The 19601-nt window shown below is 40.8% G+C and overlaps 2 protein-coding genes across 3 annotated transcripts in view; one reads left to right on the top strand and one right to left on the bottom strand.

The window, feature by feature from the left end:
• The window catches only part of LOC116967703 (adenosine deaminase domain-containing protein 2-like), a 39740-nt gene extending 36134 nt beyond the window's left edge, over positions 1-3606 (top strand). Inside the window, exons 11-12 of one of the 2 annotated variants that reach the window (XM_033014302.1) lie at positions 358-490; positions 3252-3606. In XM_033014302.1, coding sequence (XP_032870193.1) covers positions 358-490; positions 3252-3362 — 244 coding nt within the window. In that variant the 3' untranslated portion in view covers positions 3363-3606. The remainder of the gene's footprint in view (positions 1-357; positions 491-3251) is intronic. The other variant, XM_033014303.1, reaches the window with a different exon arrangement.
• Positions 3607-8535: 4929 nt separating this feature from the next.
• LOC116967847 (ras-related protein ORAB-1-like) overlaps positions 8536-19601 on the bottom strand; it is a 30911-nt gene continuing 19845 nt past the window's right edge. The window contains exons 3-6 of the mRNA XM_033014471.1: positions 18654-18749; positions 16723-16818; positions 14978-15109; positions 8536-12378 (exon numbers count right to left, since the gene is read on the bottom strand). Coding sequence (XP_032870362.1) covers positions 12178-12378; positions 14978-15109; positions 16723-16818; positions 18654-18749 — 525 coding nt within the window. The 3' untranslated portion in view covers positions 8536-12177. The remainder of the gene's footprint in view (positions 12379-14977; positions 15110-16722; positions 16819-18653; positions 18750-19601) is intronic.

Here is a 19601-nt window from a genome sequence, read left to right as displayed (position 1 = left end):
GTATGTTGTGCAGGGTTGGAAATCGGTACTGACGTGTGACATGTACTGAGTTTCAGTCATTAAAGGTGCCTAACTTTGCAGACTACTTTAAAGTAATCTGCAATCTACATTTTAGAAAATTAATGTGGAGGATTGCTGAAACTTACAGAATGGCAAATCCTCTAATATTAACGTTTGTATGAAAGGCATGTTTTATTAAGTTTGTATTTCAGAAAGTTAATTTCTGTATTTGTAAAAAAAACCTCAATGATTGATGAATAAGAATACCTTGATAAAGTGATAATTGAGCAATATAGGATAGCTGTTTCCAATTTCTAAGTGAGTTTAGCTTTAAATTGTTTCTCTGTACTATCTTAGTTCCCCTTTTAAGAACGGAATCAACAGTGCCAGTCGTTTGTGCAAAGCTGCCATGTTTTGGTCCTTTCAACGTTTAGCAAAAGCAATGGATAGACCAGAGTTACTGGAGTGGTCAACATGTCATGAAGCCAAGGTAAACCGATTTCTAGTGTTCACAGAGGAACAGCTACAGCATTACACTAAACAAAAAGAAAATAAATATTTTTGAAGTTAAGGAACTTCAAAAGACAAGAATCCATAATCAAGGGGGGGACTTGATAGAGGTCTTTAAAATTATGAAAGGGATAGACAGAGTTGACGTGGATAAGCTTTTTCCATTGAGAGTAGGGAAGATTCAAACAAGAGGACATGATTTGAGAATTAAGGGACAAAAGTTTAGGGGTAACATGAGGGGGAACATCTTTACTCAGAGAGTGGTAGCTGTGTGGAATGAGCTTCCAGTGGAAGTGGTGGATTCAATTTTATAATTTAAAAATAAATTGGATAGGTATATGTACGGGAAAGGAATTGAGGCGTTATGGTCTGAGTGCAGGTAGATGGGACTAGGTGAGAGTGTGTTCGGCACGGACTAGAAGGGTATATAAAACCCACATATTGTAGTGCAGAATAACATTGCCTGGAACTTCACAAGTGCAATATCGGATCTGTTTGGAAAATCTACACATTTTTTATTACGTATTCCTTAGTGTATTTCTATGTGAATCTGCAGAAACCGCCTTTGGGCTCGTGATTGCCAATAAATGACAGCTGAGAAAAGAGTGAAATTAACAACATGTGCGATTCCTTAAACCACTCTTCCTGATTTACGATTTCCTTTCTTCATAAACAGCTGGGAGAGGTTTATTATTTCGGATGTCAATACCTTCCTTAATCCATTTGCAAGATGATGGATCAATGGTGCTTTATTGTCACATGTGCAAAGTGCAAACACACAGTAACATTCTTGCAAGTAGTGCAGTAGAGTATCACCATACCACCTCTGATTAGCAGTTGTACAAAAATAGTCTACAGAGCCCGCATGCAAGAGCCACCTTTTTCCAAGTCTAGTCCGTGCTCCAGTTGTTATGAGCGGTGCCCACTGCTGTGGGGCCTCCAACCAACGCCTTCACTTGGTTGACCAACAGCCGATGTCCCTCTCCTTGCCCATCCACCTTTGTTCTCGGGGGAGCTACCCACAGCTGGCCTTGAAGGCGCGCTAGGCCAGACCCCAGTTCCCTCTCCTCTTCTACCGGCCTCTGGTCTTCAAGGGATGACTTGCGGCGGTTCAGCTGTGGTTGCCGGGTTCTAGCACCTAGCACAGCTTGTAAGATGCCTTCCTCAGCTAAGGATCCTGCAATCTATTTGCTTTTAAAACCCTAGTTAGAGTCATAGAGCTATACAGCATGAAACAGCCCTGCTGACCAAGTTGGTGTTCTGGGCTAGTCCCCTTTCCCTACATTTGGTCCATATCCCTCTGAACCTGTCTAACCATATTTGTCCAAATATCCTTTGAAAGTCAATTATATCTGCAAGCACTGTCACCACTTTTAAATAATACAGCTATTTTAACCACTCCCCTCATGCAAAGGCTTAGACTTAGCAAAAAATCAAGACCCAAGAAATTTCAAAGAAATGCCTTTTTTCCCCAGGAATCTGAGTGATATCAAGCCCTGTATCATGATTTTTGCAGGAAAATTGTTTTAGAATTAAATTCATCATTTGAATTACCAGGGTACACAAAAAAAGCTGGAGAAACTCAGCGGGTGCAGCAGCATCTATGGAGCGAAGGAAATAGGCAACGTTTCGGGCCGAAACCCTCCTTCAGAATTTGAATTACCAGTCCTTGTGCTGTCTCCCAGTGAAGTGAAGAACGCAGGTTCTCTCGAACAATAAACTTGTAGCTGCAACCCCTTTGCTTTAAGTAGAGGTCCTGCAAGGAAACTATTTCTTGTGCAGTGTGGCACAGTAATTTGCAGTTCGGAAAAACTAATCCGAGATAAAACCTGAATTGTGCTCTCCTATCCGTGGGACAAATCAATTTCCTTCCAATTATAAACATTGATTTTTAATCTCATTTTTACTGACTTCCCTTGTAACACCTTTGTTGCAACGTCCAGGTTCAGGAACTGCTTCTTCCCTACAGCCACCAGGCTATTAAACACTCCAACTACATAAGCTGTGAACTACAATAGACTATTATTGTACTTTTTCACATTATGATTCAGAGATTATTGACTAGTATAAATGGATAATCGCTTTTCATACCATTGTTTCCACTACCAAAGGACGGTTCTTTAGCAATTCTCCGACCAGTCTGACTGTCCCTGATTACTTATCTCTGTTTACTTTGTTGTTACCTTCTCGCTAATAATCTGTTCTACATTTTCCTTGATTCTCTTCCCCCCCCCCCTTTGTTGTCTCATTCTCACACCCTACACTTCCTTATCTCTCCCTTCCCTGACTCTCAGTCTGAAGGGTCTCGACCCAAAACGTCACCCATTCCTTCTCTCCAGAGATGCTGCCTGTCCTGCTGAGTTACTCCAACATTTTGTGTCTATCTTCCATCCAGTATGTAATTCCCTAACCCTGGAAGACTGCAATTTGTTGCACCAGATCATATATAAAATGATTTATATATTATAAAAATCATATAAATTATTATTCATTTCATTATATCATTTATATAATGATATATTATATTTAATATATATTAGATCACCCCTCAGTCGCACATGCTCATGAACTAATGTCCTAGCCTGCCTAACCTCCCTATAACCCAGTCAATTGAGTCCTGGTAACATCTTTGTAATAATTTTACTGCAATTTAGCATTATATCAGCTATTACAATTATTTATTGTTTGATTTAAATTGAATATCATGTCTAGATAAGTGACCTATTTTGTAATCATTTCAGAAAGAAGCTAAAAAATACCAACAAGCCAAGGGCATTGTGAACTACCACTTCATATCCACTGGAGCCGGTCCATGGCCACAGAAAGGTTTAGTGGACAACTTCAGCAAATAGATCTCACTGGGATAGAAAGAAACTAAACTGATTATTATTTTTTTGTTTAAAAAAAAAAATCATTCTGAATATTGGAAATGCCTTAGTCTGAGGATCAGGCAGTGTCTTTTTCAAGCAATGCTTATTTAATTTGTGTATCTCATTTTGCTTTCAGATCATGCGATTGTTTTCTGAAATTGGTTTTTTTTTTTTTTAATTTGCTTTGTACATTTCAGTTGTAATATTAAAGTGCGGTTTCAAGGAACTAGGTGTGTTGGACTTCATTTTTGAAGGAAGGTAAATTGCTTTTTTCTTCCTCTGTTGCTAGTTTGCGTTTTGATACGCAGATTTGTCATCACTAGCAGTTGTGCAAACGTGAAAGTCATGGATGTTAGAACAAGAATAAGCCAGATATTTATTCAAGCTGATGACTTAGCTGGCAGGGGAGAGACGGATTGCTGAGCCCAATCTTCCAGGGCAAGATCATTGAAATCAATGGTGAGGAAGACAATGGGCGGCATGGTGGGACAGAGGTAGAGTTGCTGCCTCACAGACCCAGGTTCGATCCCAACTACGGGCACTGTCTGTATGTTAATTGGCTTGGTGTATGTGTAAATTGTCCCTGATAGTGTTAATACGCAGGGGTCGTTGTGGACTTGGTGGGCTGAAGGGCCTGTTTTTGCAATGTATCTCTAAACTAAACAATGAAGACAAGCTTCACCACCTGACAGAGAGGTGGATCTTTGTGCTGGACAGAGGACAAATAACTTTAACTGGCTCCACTGTCATGGGCACTGTGATCATTATAATTAATTCCACTGGAGGATGAGAAGTTTGCAGCGTTCTGCTCTGGCTAATCAAGGTATATGTGGCCATTGCAGGGCAATGTCCAGCTGATACTCTTGGCTGCATCATCACTGCAGCTGGACCCCAACCAGCAGAACATCCAGACTGCTGATGAAAACGGTAAAAGATGCAAAAAAGTGTGAGATATCTTCAGCAATCCAACAGATGAAGCATACCACCAAGGCACCAGATGACTCAACCTGATCCTGGACAGATTTTCTGTGTCCAAAACACCCAGGTCAGATCCACTGAGATCACTTTGGTATTCTTCTGACCACTCAATCATCCAGGTTGACTCACTTTGAGGAAGACAAAATGCAGGCACAGGGTGTAGCAGTTGAACATCTAGCTATTGTCCCCAGGGAGAATCAAGGAACTAAAAAGGGATTAAGCAGGTTGGGAAAACTGAAGACTCTTGGGATTGCTGATGCACAGATAAAAAGCACTGAAGCGGAACATGGAGGTTCTTCGTCCTATAACGCGTGTTCAGGAAGGAAGAGGGTCAGACATACTGGAGCAATTCCACAAGTTTGCAAAATCTCAGGTTGGTGAAGGAGGAATCGTGGGAGTTGAAGTGGCAGCAGAGTCCTGCAAGATCATCTGATGCAGAGTTTGGGCTGAGGCAACAAAACCACCCAGTTAAGTCGTACTTGGGTCTGTGGAAGACTTCAGGCCTCCTGGAAGTGTGCAATGCTTTCATTGTAGGGAATCCATGAGGCAGTCATCAGGAATGAAAAACTGTGCTGCACTGAATGTCGATTGCAGCATCCTATCCAAGGTTATCACCAGTTGGGTCATGTCTGTTTTTGGACTAGAAAATCTGAATCATTGCTTGTGGATATCATCTGCTTGGCCCAGGTGAAGATGTTTGACAGGACATTACATAAATCCACGATGACCTGCTCTCCAGATCATGCTTTGAGGGAAGGATAAGGGATTGGATTCTATTGGTCTACGTGAATGGGTGGGAAACACCTTACCCATAAAGTTTGGAGTAGGGCAGAGTTGCCCACTCTGTCTGTGTTGCTGGAAACCCATTGGAACCCATCAGGAATGTAGGCATGACAGGTGATGTTGCTCGTATACAACACCATTGCTTGGGCTCACTTGGTCCAGATCAATTAGCACCTGCCACCTATTGCCATGGTAATTAAAGATAGTAACTAAAGATTCAAGAGTACCTAATTAAAGGCTAGCTTTAATTCTAAGAAACCAATACTATTTTTAAAACTCATGGCCATAAGTAATTGTTTTAGAACTAGGTGATGGGTGTGAATTGTTATGAATTAGGCACATTCCCTTTCTTTTTTGTTTCTTTACTTATTTCCTTTCTTTTCTTAAGGCCCTCTTCTCTTTGGGGCCTTCGGTTTATTTATTTATACACACTTTCAAGCATGCAGTTTACTTAACCATCAGCATTCATTTAACGCCAACTACTGCGGACTACACTTCACTACTATCCTCATTCTTCTTCTCTTCTTTCTATTACTGGTTAAAGTTTAACAAAAACAGTTGTACACAAAATGTATTATGTTGCATATCATGATTAAGATGTATGTACATGGCTTCTAATAAAAAATAAATTGAAAAACAAAACTCATGGCCATGTTAACAGTGTGTAATATGCTGGCTATTCTAACTAGGACAGCACTGGGTTATAATTTAGATGTGCCCTCCAACAGTCAAAATTGTTCCATGCAGAGGCTTTTTGATAGGTTTTTGGAACGTCTAATTGCTTAAATATTCTGCGCCCAAGCTCATAGAATTGTAGGACAGTGCAAGGTGGATTAAACAGAAACCTCAGACTTAATGGAATAGCTCATCATTTATTCAATAATTTAACAATGAACTATTTATAATTCATTGGAAGGTGGGACACAGAGCGCTTGACACATAAAACAGCTATAAATTTCTTGCACAACTGTTTGCAAAGTTGTAACTAATTCTTTCCCTTCATGACATACTAAAGCAGTGCATAAAACAGGAGCAAGCATGTAATGTAATCAAACCTAGTTAAGCTACCCTCAAATTATAGGTGAGAAGATGCACCAAATGGTGCACACTAGGATTATATAGCACCCAAGTTATTTAACCCCTTGTGTTATTGCCATTCTAACAATGTTCTTTTGGTTGACCAATTCCTCCAGCAGTGTAGCACTCAATCAGGGATCTTTTAAAAGAACAAGCAGCAAGTTCTATGCCTCAACCACAGACAGTTCAAGATAGCGCACAACTTCCTCCCACTCCAATTTTGCCAGTTTTTTTTTTGTGTTTGTTTTTGTTTATTTTATTAGAAGTTAATACAGTACAAAACAATACAGTGGTACCTAATTTTAGGTGCCAACTATGTCATAACCAATTTTGCAAGTTCTAAAGTATACAAGCAAGACTAATGTGAGAAGTGTCGATTATATAGATCCTTTCCCTCAGTTGAAAACCAGTCTAAGAATGTTTGTTATCCTTGAGTAATAACTTTAAAAATTGGTGACTTGTCAATCAGAAAATATCCTTGCTGGTGCTGCATTTTATTTGATAACTTAACAGCTGAAGACAAGTATCTCACCTACTTAACTATTTTTATCTATTACTACATGAGGAAGTTTTGCCATGGCCTTCCCTAAAGCCCTCATTGGAAGGTGGGACACAGAACTGCTATAAATTGTAGTACCTGGCTGAATTATATTTTCTTCCCACCTACAAAGGGCATCTGACCAATATGTAGCAAACAAGAATATTGTCTAGTTGAGCCATGCATGATCCTAATGGATTAAGACTTTAAATACCAGTATTAACCATGAGATTGTCACTAATATACACTTGAGCAAACAGGCTATTCAACAGTACAGATGGTTAGATGAGCTTTGCAAATATACCACTCAAGTTTTCCAACAATTTGCCCAATGTCTAGTTGGTTATCCTGTAATTACCTGGTCAATACAATGTGACATGTTGCCCTGGATCCCACACAGTTTAATCTTGTGGACCAGTGTCCCTCTGTGGGACCTTGTGAATAAGCCTTACTGAAGTCCCTGTAGATTACAACCACATTCCCTCAAAGTTTCACATTGGATCTCCATTTAAAGTCACACTGATCATCTTTGATTAATCTGTATGCATTTCATTTCTCACTCCAATATTTCCCCCCAATTGACCCACAAGCCTATAATTATAGATCCAATTCAGGGGTAAATAAATCAGAGTGTCCTCCACTTATCTAGCCTCCACATGACAGATGAGATTTGAAAATCCCCAAATCTCCCATAATAGCCTGCAATGCATGTCAGATCCAGGGCAATTATCCATCTTGGTAAACTGTTCAAGAATTCCACCCAGCCCTTCCTAGTTCAACTAAATAACCACTGCCATACAGATGAGAACTATTAATTTAAGACTTGACCCATGCTCTTGCTCCTTGTTCCTCAGAAAGGTCTTTCCTTGGCTATTAATATTTCCAATCATAACACTCTACAAAACAAGTAGATACTTGCTTGAAACTATGGAGATCTTCTGCCACTTAACCAAACAGTCTCTTGCTACAAGATAGTGGTTAATCCATTTTTTCTAGGGCAAAAAGCAAATTGTTGTGAATCTTATAGAAACTTACAAAATTCTTAAGGGGATGGACAGGCTAGATGCAGGAAGATTGTTCCCGATGTTGGGGAAGTCCAGGACAAGGGATCACAGTTTAAGGATAAAGGGGAAATCCTTTAGGACCGAGATGAGAATAACATTTTTCACACAGAGAGTGGTGAATCTGTGGAATTCTCTGCCACAGAAGGTAGTTGAGGCCAGTTCATTGGCTATATTTAAGAGGGAGTTAGTTGTGGCTAAAGGGATTAGGGGGTATGAAGAGAAGGCAGGTACGGGATACCGAGTTGGATGGTCAGCCATGATCATATTGAATGGCGGTGCAGGCTCGAAGGGCCAAATGGCCTATTTCTGCACCTAATTTCCATGTTTCTATACAAATTAAACTGAAATATCTGTAACCAAATCATTACATAGATAGGACTCACTGCTCGGGTGTAATACATTGTTCACTGCTCGGGTGTAATACATTGTTCACTGCTCAGGTGTAATACACCATATAACAACTGGGATTTTTCAGTGCAAAGACTGCTGAACTAGCAAGTGTGCCCCATAAATCAATAATGTGCAGCATTCATAGCATAGAGTTCAACAAGGTCCAAAGCACTGATGAAAATGTTCAGCAATAAAAGCCAAGAGGGCTTTTAATACCAAGGGCAGCACAATGCTGGCTTGTGTGTTTACACACAATGGAAAAGATTGTTCGGTGTTGGAAAAATAAAAAGCATCAGGTTTCGTTGCAGAATAATAAACAACCAGCAAGAGGGAAGTAGACTTTATTTCAATCTCCACAGACAGCAGCATCAACAACAAGAAATCCAAGAAAGGTGGTCTCCATCTTCAAAAGTTTAAGGACAAGTCATTTTACAGATTATGCAGAGGATAGCCACAGACAAACACACCAACTCAAAGTCGGGGGGGGGGGGGGAGGAAGAGAGAGTCCACATGTACATTACCAATGCTTCATTTATGGATTTTAACTTCCAGAACAGCAGAAGGGAAATTGCCACAGCTGGTAAAGCCCAGTGGCACACTATTGATCTGGTGAGTTTAGAAACCACCAACATAGCCCATCACAAGTCAACTACTGGAATTTTAAACCAGGGTAGGATTTGGTAGCTTGGGCTATTGTTGATACACGGCAACAATTGAACCAATGCCCAGACACAGCTGGTAAAGGAGCTGGGATCACAAACAAGGATCCAAAATCTAAACTATCAACATTGGAGATTTAATTCAGTGCATATGTCTAGAACAATAAAATTTAAAGCTAGATATCTAGTCAAAGCAACAGACAACATTCCTTTCCCAAATGTTCAGTATTCACTTAGATAACAATGCTCAAGGTCCTTTAAATATCAATATTGATGGTTTAGTGGAGTAGATTAAACCAGAAAATCAAACTTCTGAGTAAGATTGCAAGTTCCTTAAAGTCTGGAAATACTTGCAATTTCTGGACATGCAAGCTCAGGTACAACAGGTATGTCATCAGGGTTTGGCTTAGATGTGTGTGCATGCTGGACAAAGGAGATTGGTGACAGTCTGATCACGACTTCCAGCATCAGTCAGCCAAGCAATGGACGTTTTATGCAAACTTCCACCTTGGTATCATTCCCAATACTGTAGTCTAAAAGAGACTGAAATACACTGAACAAATAAAGTGGTACTATAGTGCAGAGCGGCAGGAAATTGGTGTTAAATCAATCACTAACATTACCTGCCCAATAAAAAGGCATTGCCTACAATATTATATCTGTTATCTATTTAATGCCAAATGCAGCGAGTATATATTATTGTGAACAAGAGTGAAAGGGTGAAAAACAAAATCAAATTCAAGATTATAAGAACCATTTGTTGCAGCTAATAAGTGTTGCAATGTGATCAGAAGTGTTTAAATCTGGCCCGTTTAGACAAGTACACAGAATAGAGTTTGACACCACAAACAGCTGAACCTACATCAGGCCTTGAGGGGGGTGGGGGGGGTCCTGAAACTTGCGGGGCTGTGATAAACTACAGTAAAGTCACAACCTGGAACTAATTAAAACTTTAAAATTATAACTTATTCATAAATAGTCAATCAAGAACAATTGTACAAATGAAGACATTTCTAATAGCTTCAAGATGAGTGAAGTTAGTTGTCTGGGCTATGGCCAAGCACATTTTTGAATGTTAAATATATGCCCAAGGTCCAAATTCTTGCTGCATGTAAGTTGTGCTGTGGGAACAGTGAAGAGCATTTCATAAAACCCTCCCAAAATATACAGGTATAAATTATTCAATGGGTAAGCCAGTGTGATGCAAATACCAGTACTATTAAAACCGTGAAGATAATCCAGGTGAAGTTAGGTTTAAATAAAGCAAATAGATCCCATGCAAAATAAACTTTGTACCTCAGCCCAGCATACTTGCACCAACAAAAAAATGACAATCAGTTGTAATTTGAAATACGAATTGAAGTATCAAATTCGATTAAAACATGATGTGTACTGGTAATTCAAATCCAAAAACAACAATTTCTGAAGGCACATCGGGATCTGGGAATAGATTTAGCCTTTAACCAAAAATGACAAATTCACAACTTACTGGTTTGTGGCTCTTTACACAAGCAGATTAAAGCCCCATTTGCAAATGGCCACGCAAAGTGGCATTGCCATACAAGTGTTCCAGTGAAGTCTCAGAATAAATTGGAGGGTGAGGAGAGTACAGGCTTGAACCAAGTTGATACCTTGACATACCACCAGACATCTGCACAAAAGATAGGGTTGTGTACTAGTGATGCTTACATTTTGATGGTCAAATGTAATGTTTGGCCCACACAAAGTAAAAATCAATAGGAAAAATGAAACTTAACAGACATACCCATGGAAACAATACCCAGACATGAATGTTATGCTCAAGGACACACCTATAGTACAGGTGAACTGGTAACTTGCATGCATTAACATTTTAAACAACAAATCTGCACCAGAACACTGCACCACAAAAAATTCCAACATTCAGTTCACTAGTTTTTCTATTTACCTACAAACCTAGAAATAAAATTTGGTGGCAGGTGTGTGGTCCAGCAAAAAGCATGGGATTGGAAATAAAGCCAGTTATCAGTGGTACAATTGGGACAGATGTCAATAATATTCAGTGTTTTACAACAGCCCACCATAATGGATCAAATTCAATGAGAACTGCTAATGCCAATCAGGATCATTACCCGAGATGCTGCAAGATTTGGTGCAGTAACCATGAGCAGTTGGATTCATGCCCGATAGTCAAAGGAAGTCAAACAGGTTTGTCAGTGTGAGCCTCAGATTTTACCACCCAGCTTCCCAAGCATTCAATTCACCCACAAAGTTGATCATTTCCCTTGCTTTCGCCACTCCCCTGCTACAAACATCGAGACTCGACCTACATGAAAACTAATTCGGGCAAGACATTTGCCTGACACGTATTATCTGTAATCTTTCAAGAGCCGGCTGGTTGCACTTGGTCCATTCAACACCATGTCACCCCATGTTAGCTTAAATACAACGTGGACATTCAACTTCTTTCACATTGTAGGGTTTGAGCAATGTAAAATGTTACAAAGTGGTTAAAGTAGTAATGTTAGTGGGAAGGCTGAACAATATACTGGATATCCATACTGCAATGAGCAAATAGATGTTACAACAGCAAAGAATGGTAGAGCAACCAACTCAATGTTACAGTCAATAAACAACAGCCAGTTTGGCCCTTTATACACTCAATGTGTGTAGATGCTGCAAGATTGGTTACAATGCTTCCCAGGAGAATCAGACGCTCAGACGGGTGTTTAGCATTTACAAGTATGCAGATAACTATTTAAATTGGTTAAGTACAGGAAGATAATGTTTTAAGATGAGTCACTTTACTGCAAATGAGTCCATTCTGCACATCTGCCAAATTTTAAATATTTCCTGACACAACTATACCGACATGCAAAAGGCTCATTCCCAGATAAAGGTCAACCACATTTTTTTTGTGAATTTCACTTTCCTTCACTTAATTGCACAACTTTGCACTAAAGGGTAGGTAGGGGTGTGACTGAACCTTAACCGTGGCTCTCAGGTGTCTAGTTAGTCTTGACCCCAGTGCAACAAGACCTTTGTGGGAAGGGGAAAAAAAAGAGACAAGGGAGACATTGAATACTACAAAATATCTTACAATCCAAGTGTTTCAAAACGGTAGACAGGAAATTAAGACGTGTTAACTAAGACAAATTTTCCTGGAAATTCCAATTGGTCTCATGTCCATTTGGTCAGAAAGGATCTGCCAAGAATGGGCACAAATCAATGGGCAATTATTTTAAAACCATTACTGCTCAGGAGACGAATGCTGTAGTTTCAATATACTGTGCAAGAGGAATGGATCTGTCTCTGCCACTTTCCTGCCCTTAGCAGCAGCCGCCACCACCACTGCCTTGCTTTAAGGGAGTGCTCTGGATTCGGATATTGGACTTCTCATCGTTGTGTGTTGGTCCAGTCCCCATCCGATTCTTGATCTCGGCAGCCATCGTCACAAATGCCTGCTCAACGTTGGTGGCATTTTTTGCACTAGTTTCCAAAAATGGGATTTGAAGAGAGTCAGCATACTCCTTGAAGAGAAAGGGAAAAAAAAAAGTTTGTCACCTTTATATTTTCCAAATAATTAGAAAGCCATATATTATTTCTGGGAATGCAGGACTTTCATATGAAGAAAGACTGGATAGACTCGGCTTGTACTCGCTAGAATTTAGAAGATTGAGGGGGGATCTTATAGAAACTTACAAAATTCTTAAGGTGTTGGACAGGCTAGATGCAGGAAGATTGTTCCCAATGTTGGGGAAGTCGAGAACAAGGGGTCATAGTTTAAGGATAGAGGGTGAAATCTTTTAGGACCAAGATGAGAAAAACATTTTTCACACAGAGTGGTGAATCTCTGGAATTCTCTGCCACAGAAGGTAGTTGAGGCCAGTTCATTGGCTATATTTAAGAGGGAGTTAGATGTGCCCCTTGTGGCTAAAGGGATCAGGGGGTATGGAGAGAAGGCAGGTACAGGATACATAGTTGGATGATCAGCCATGATCATATTGAATGGCAGTGTAGGCTCGAAGGGCCAAATGGCCTACTCCTGTACCTATATTCTATGTTTCTATTAAAGTCGATAATTCAATGGAATGAACAACAGGATCTGTTAATTGTGTTTCAGGCCCTGGGGAAGCACCACTTTGGACCTCCAATCCAAGGAGTTTATCTAGGCTTGAATTCTTAGTACATTCAAAAGTCACCACATCAAGAATTGAACTGCCTTGCTATTCCTCTCAATAGATATTTCCTGGTTCAGAGTCCAGCATTTAGCAAGCTCCTGCCCAGACTGCTGACGTCTCTGGACAATTTTAATTTCAGAGATTCAGCGTGGAAACAGACCCTTTATTCCACCGAGTCCATGCCGACCACCCGTTTACACTAGCTTATCCCAGTATCTCATCCACTCCAAAGCATATGGTAGGGGCAATTTACAGAAACTAGTTCACCCACAAACCAGCAAGCCTTTTGGAAGAATTTGGAGCACCCGGAGGAAACCCACATGGTCCCAGGAAGAATGTGCAAACTCAACACAGACAGCACCCAAGGTCAGGATCGAACCCAGGTCTGTGGTGCCGTGAGTCAGCAACGTGACTAGTCAGGTAGTTCTAGCTACTGAAGAAATTTAAAACTTTAATATACAAGTTAACTTCAGATTTAGAAAAGCTTTTGAGTTTACTCCAGAAACGGCTGATTATAGAACAGAAAAATAGATTTAGCCCTGTTGGGTGTCTTCTTGAGTGTGGCGTGCACAGCCTAAAGTTGTCGGACAACTTGTACTATTTGATCTTATTTGATTGTGCGCGCTTGGGTTGCATTTGTTGAAACAGGGCGGACCACGTGAAGGTTGCAATCTCCCACCCCCCTATTGGGTGTGAAGTAACATGTGGCCTCTGCACTATAGAATATTAATAAATCCAAATATTCTTGAAATTCAATTTGCATTTGTAATATCACTGTAAGTTTTGCACAATATCACAAGGATATTACATTAAAATCGCTTTCAATAGCCTGCTGGAATATTGCATAGAGATCAGAACAATGTCAAATGTAAGCTATTGTGCACCAGAGAGTAAGCCATATAGAGCAAGATATGCTGTACTCTAATCATTCCTAGTTTGATTGCGTCCACACCCACTTTGGCCTCCTTGTCAAAACTTAAGTTATGTCTCAAACTTTGGAACGATACCAAGCACTACTTTCTGGAAGTTGTCACAATTCATTTACCAACTGAATTGGCTCACACTTGTATTGCACAATTATCTATTCCGCAAGAGCAGCCTTTTACTGTTGGATATTTGAATGTTTACCACTTGTCAGCACAAGAGGTTCTTAACGCTGGGGTGATCAATGCTTCCTTTTTAATCAGTTTTGCAGCCAAGATCTGTTACTCTGTGGATTGTGTAGTCCATCCTTCAACGTTATACCCTACAGGATCAGAATAACTCTGCTTCGCATAGATAATAATTCAACTACTTTGAACATTTTGCCACCATTAGAAACATAGAAAATAGGTGCTGGAGTAAGCCATTTGGCCCTTCGAGCCAGCACTGTCATTCAATATGATCATGGCTGATCATCCTAAATCAGTACCCCGTTCCTGCTTTCTCCCCACATCCCTCGATTCCGTTAGCCCCAAGAACTATATCTAACTCTCCCTTGAATACATCCAGTGAATTGGCCTCCACTGCCTTCTGTGGCAGAGAATTCCTCAGATTCACAACTCTCTGGATGAAAACGTTTTTCCTCATCTCAGTTCTAAATGGCCTACCCCTTATTCTTAAACTGTGACCCCTGGTTCTGGACTCCCAACATTGGGAACATTTTTCCCACATCTAGCCTGTCCAATCCCTTCAGAATTATATACGTTTCTATAAGATAATTTTATATGTTTCTTTTGCCAACAAGCAGCTTGGAGGCTTTCCCCATAGAGGATAGGTGGGAGAAAAATCTGGTTACTGATAGAAAATTAATTGCACAAAAAGCCAGACATTAAGATTGTACTTTAGTTGGTGCCTAAATAACTAATAATACAATCTAATAACTAGTTCACAATTTAAAATGAATCAAATCCATAAAATACACTATTGAAGTTTTAAACACAAAGCCATGGCTCAAGAGTTTATATACCTTCGCTGTAGTATAATCCACCACCTTCTTACTAGTCAAGTCGCATTTATTCCCCACAAGCAATTTGTTCACATTTTCACTTGCGTAACGAGCTATTTCTTCCAGCCACTGCTTGACATTATTAAAGGAATCCTGCAGATGTGGGAGAGATCAGGAATTACTGTATTATCATAGCACATCTAAAATTCAAGCATTGAACTTTCCTGAAAAGCTGGCAAGTTGCATCCTAGGGTTCATTTCCTGGTATTGTATGCATCAACCATAGCGCATTGTGGCCTACTGTGAGATAGGAATTTACATCTTCATAATTATACTTGCAACATGGACCCGTTAAGCTGCATGGCCTGTTAATTCAACAAGGAATTCAAGCTAAATACATTACTACTGAAAAAAAGCCCAGACAAGTTTGCTGCAACAGTGAACTTCATTAATCTATTAGACCGAACACAGTGGGCTAGACTGGCAGCATTTTCAATCGACGAAGCAATTGACATCAATATTAACATTTACATACACATACACACACACATATACATACACATATACATGTGTGCGTGTATGTAAATGTTAATATTGATATATACACATAAATATATTTATACACACAAACATATATATATTTATACACACACACACATATATATTTATACACACACACACACATATACATAAATATATATATCAATAGTCCTGCCATGGAAAAAGGATGCTCAAGAATCTGTACCTAGTGAACCAGATACCATATCGTTGGGACTTATTAGCAAATCAACAAATTATTGCATTCCTACAATACTTGGAAACTGGCTGAAGATTTTCCCCAATTGCTGTTAGATTCGACAATCTTAATTCCCAATTTTAGCTTTCTTGAAGGCGCCAAGTACATAGAAAGACTTTTTAGGATGGAGTTTTTAAAATTGGAGGGAGGAGGAAGCAAAGTTTTAAGAGAGAACAGGTATATCTTTAAGATCAGTACAGGAGCCCATGCACCAGTGAAGCTTATCAGAGGGGTAGGACCTGGGCAGTTTCCGGATCGTATGAGAATAACCAAGCAGAATTAAATTCTGCCATCTTGCAGAGTAGGAATAAAATTGGGATTTGGCAATTTCCCATCAGGAAAATAATTGAGTTTAGTCACTTCCCCTTGTACAGCACCTTTTGTAAGTGGATCACAATAAAATGGACCTGAAGAGGGCAAGTTGTTTGCACCGTTAGAATATAATTATTGCTTCATAGCGAGAATTATAATTGTCCTGGTGATGAGCAAATTGTCCCAATGGGTAATGCACAGCAAAAGTTCACATTAACTTCATTTTACCATTTAATAAAGTCTTCAGGCTAATTATCCACCCCAGTTGAACCAGGAAGAATGTCAAGTTGCTTTCTGCATAAACCCTGGTGCTATATTTGTGTACTTTCATTTGGCCAAGTCCACAGAGCATCAGGTTTGGCTCAAGCTCTGAAAAGGTGTTGACCCAAATGTTAACTTTCTTCTCCAAAAGGCACTACAGGTTACTCTGGTCCCTACGAGTTTCAGGATTTTTGGATTACTACAACTCTGCCTTTTAAGAATTGCTGCATTTCCTGATTCATTTCACAGGAAAATCATCTTTCACCACAACAATCTCAGGAATTTGGATACAAACCAAAAAAACTTGCGATTGTCATATATAATCAGAAAGTAACCCTGTTGAAAGATGAGGTTACAAATTCATAGCTCATCTATTCAATTCGGCAGCTCGCCCTACCTGATCCGTGACATCATATACAATGATAATGCCATGTGCTCCCCTGTAGTAACTGGACGTGATGGTCCTGAACCGTTCTTGTCCGGCCGTATCCCACTGAAAACAATAAAGTCAAATGTAACATCCAAACCAAGATTTATTGCATCCAGGCAGAGATAGCTTTAAAAAAATAATAATAATAAAAATGAACCACCTTAAAAGCACAACCACAATTTGAAACGGGTCTCAAACACAGGTTCAGGAGATCCGTTAGTACCATATACCATCGATCTCCACCTTCAGCACCCTGATCCCTGCAAAACACATCCTTCATTCCGAGAAAGAAGGGTTTCGGCCCGAAACGTCGCCTATTTCCTTCGCTCCATAGATGCTGCCTCACCTGCTGAGTTTCTCCAGCATTTTTGTCTACCTTCATTCAGAGATGTTGCCATTCCCCATTTCCTCCCTTATGTACACACTGAGGGATGTGGCATACAAAGTTCAATCATGATTAAGAAAGAACTGCAGATGCTGGAAAAATCAATGGTGGACAAAAATTTGTTTGTAGGGGGCGATCCTCTGTGTGCAGCCATGTCAGCAGCGCGTCAGTTTTTTCAATTTTTTTTATTTTTTAGTATGTTTTAAAGTATGTGCTTAATGTTCCTTTGTGTGTTTTGTGTGGGGGGGTGAGGGGGAAACCGCTTCGGTCGCCTCCTCCATGGAGAGGCAACTTTTTCCAGGTCGCCTCCCCCGTGGCCTAACATCAAGGATCGGCGCGGCCTTTCCCGGAGACGCGCCCGAGACTTCAGCGGCGGGCGCAGCGTGGACTCTCGGCGTGGAGCGGGTGAGCCCTTGCTGGGGCTCGCTGGAGGGGAGCGCTCCGTTTCGCTGGCCCGGGGCAGCCGGCAGCCTGAAGTCGCAGCCTGAAGCCGCGGTCTGCAGAGCTCCAGCTGGTGCGGCGTCTACAGCCCGGGATCCCTCGTGGGGGACCCGGGGGAAGAAGAAGCCATCACTGCCGGCCCGCGGCCAACTTCTACCGCGGGGCCGGCATGGACTTGCCATCACCCCTGGAGGGGAGCTTCGACCGCCGGCCCTGCAGTCTACGGTGCTTCTGGCTGCGGCGGGGACTTTAAATCTCGACCGCCGGCCTGCGGCCTACAACAACTTAAAGCCGCGGTCTCCGGTGAGGAAGAGCCGATCCTGGACTGACTCTGGACTCTGGTCCTGTCCACGGGGGGGAAATGGAGGAGGACTGGCCAATTGTTGTGCCTTCCACCACAGTGATGAATGCTGTGGTGGATGTTTGTGTTACATTTTTATTGTGGTTGTGTGTTCTTTATTATTGTATCGCTGCTGACAACCCAAATTCCACCGACCCTGGTTGTGTGGCAAATAAATTCTATCTTATCTTATCTTAAATGCTGGAGAAACTGAGCGGGTGAGGCAGCATCTATGGAGCGAAGGAATACGAGACGTATCGGGTGGAGATCCTACTTCAGACTCTACCCAAGTTCAATCATGAATCACTGGACCTTTGACTACAAGCACCAATGTGAAAGTGAAAACTGTCACTGTATGTCATGTGGTTACTTGTAGGCGGAGCTCCAAGGCAAATTCTTTGTATGTGAATACTTGGCCAATAAACTTACTAACTCTAAAGGCCAGTTGATCATTAAGGGACCAGAAAGACACTCACGACCATAGGAGACCTCTCACGACCATACAGCCTATGCTCGTGAGAGGTCTCCAAAGAGTCGTAGCGTCTTTCTGGTCGCCGCTGAATTTTCAACATGTCGAAAATTTCGGTGACCTATGACGTGTGCCGGCAGTCGCCTGTAAAGGGTGCCTAAGTGGGACAGGCCCTTTAGAATTACAAGCAAGATCAAATGCAGAGTTGATGCACAGACAATGATTTGAGCCAGGCAATTTAGAATGTCAAAACATGTACTTACAATTTGTAGCTTAATGGTTTTGCCTTCTAATTCTATGGTTCGGATTTTGAAGTCGACACCAATGGTACTGATGTAGCTTTCAGTGTAAGTGTCATCCTGTAAAAATACAAAATTACTGAGCAGCACAAACACACTGGTCACCCACAGATTCATCCAGCAGATCTGATGGGCCAGATATTGGCGGCAGCATTTCAAAATTACTGTACGAAACAAGACGTACAAGGCCTATCCACAACCAGTGGGACAAAGTATTGAATGAATTCAGTGACATCTCTTTGAAGAGCGGTCCTTTGAAGGGCGGCACGGTGACTTTGTGTCCAGCATAACACCTTTTTGGCAGATGTACCAAAAACAGTTCATGTTTAATGCCACTCTGAAGGACTACTTAATCCATATCATTCAATAAGATGTCAGGTATGATCAACTCCAAAAATTAGACCAGAAAACTAAGAATCTGTGATTTAATATAGTTGAACCACAAGCAGCAATGCTATTACTTTGCACATGGCATTCTCATCTTCATTCCTGAAAGATCTGTGAATGTTGGCAACCATCTATCTTCAGTTCCACTTTTTGTAGATTTTATTCGAATAGTGGATTTGCAAACTCAAAATGACTGAGTACCCCTTGGAATAACATCTCAAATCAACTTGTGGCAATCCACAAGCATTACATCCACCCACCAAGACAGACTCAAAGATGTAGTCATTTATCCACTTGCTTGAGCAGCAATGAGGTTCGCTCAATTCCACTTGTGCAGCTCCAGGGTTGATGACATCCTGGTTTGAGGTGACTGATAAGAGCAATGTGGGAACTACAGACTTCACAAGTGGTAAAAGAACAGGTGGGCGGATAGTTTGGAAGATGCTTTGTTTCTGCATGCTTTTAGGCATCTGTTCTCAGTGTTATCCCAAATTTACTCCTGCAGTTTCATCATGTACCAGGGAA

The sequence above is a fragment of the Amblyraja radiata genome, chromosome 41, assembly GCF_010909765.2.
Source record: "Amblyraja radiata isolate CabotCenter1 chromosome 41, sAmbRad1.1.pri, whole genome shotgun sequence".
NCBI lineage: Eukaryota > Metazoa > Chordata > Chondrichthyes > Rajiformes > Rajidae > Amblyraja > Amblyraja radiata.
Note: the sequence above shows the minus strand (reverse complement) of the source record. Positions and strands in the feature narration are given on the sequence as shown.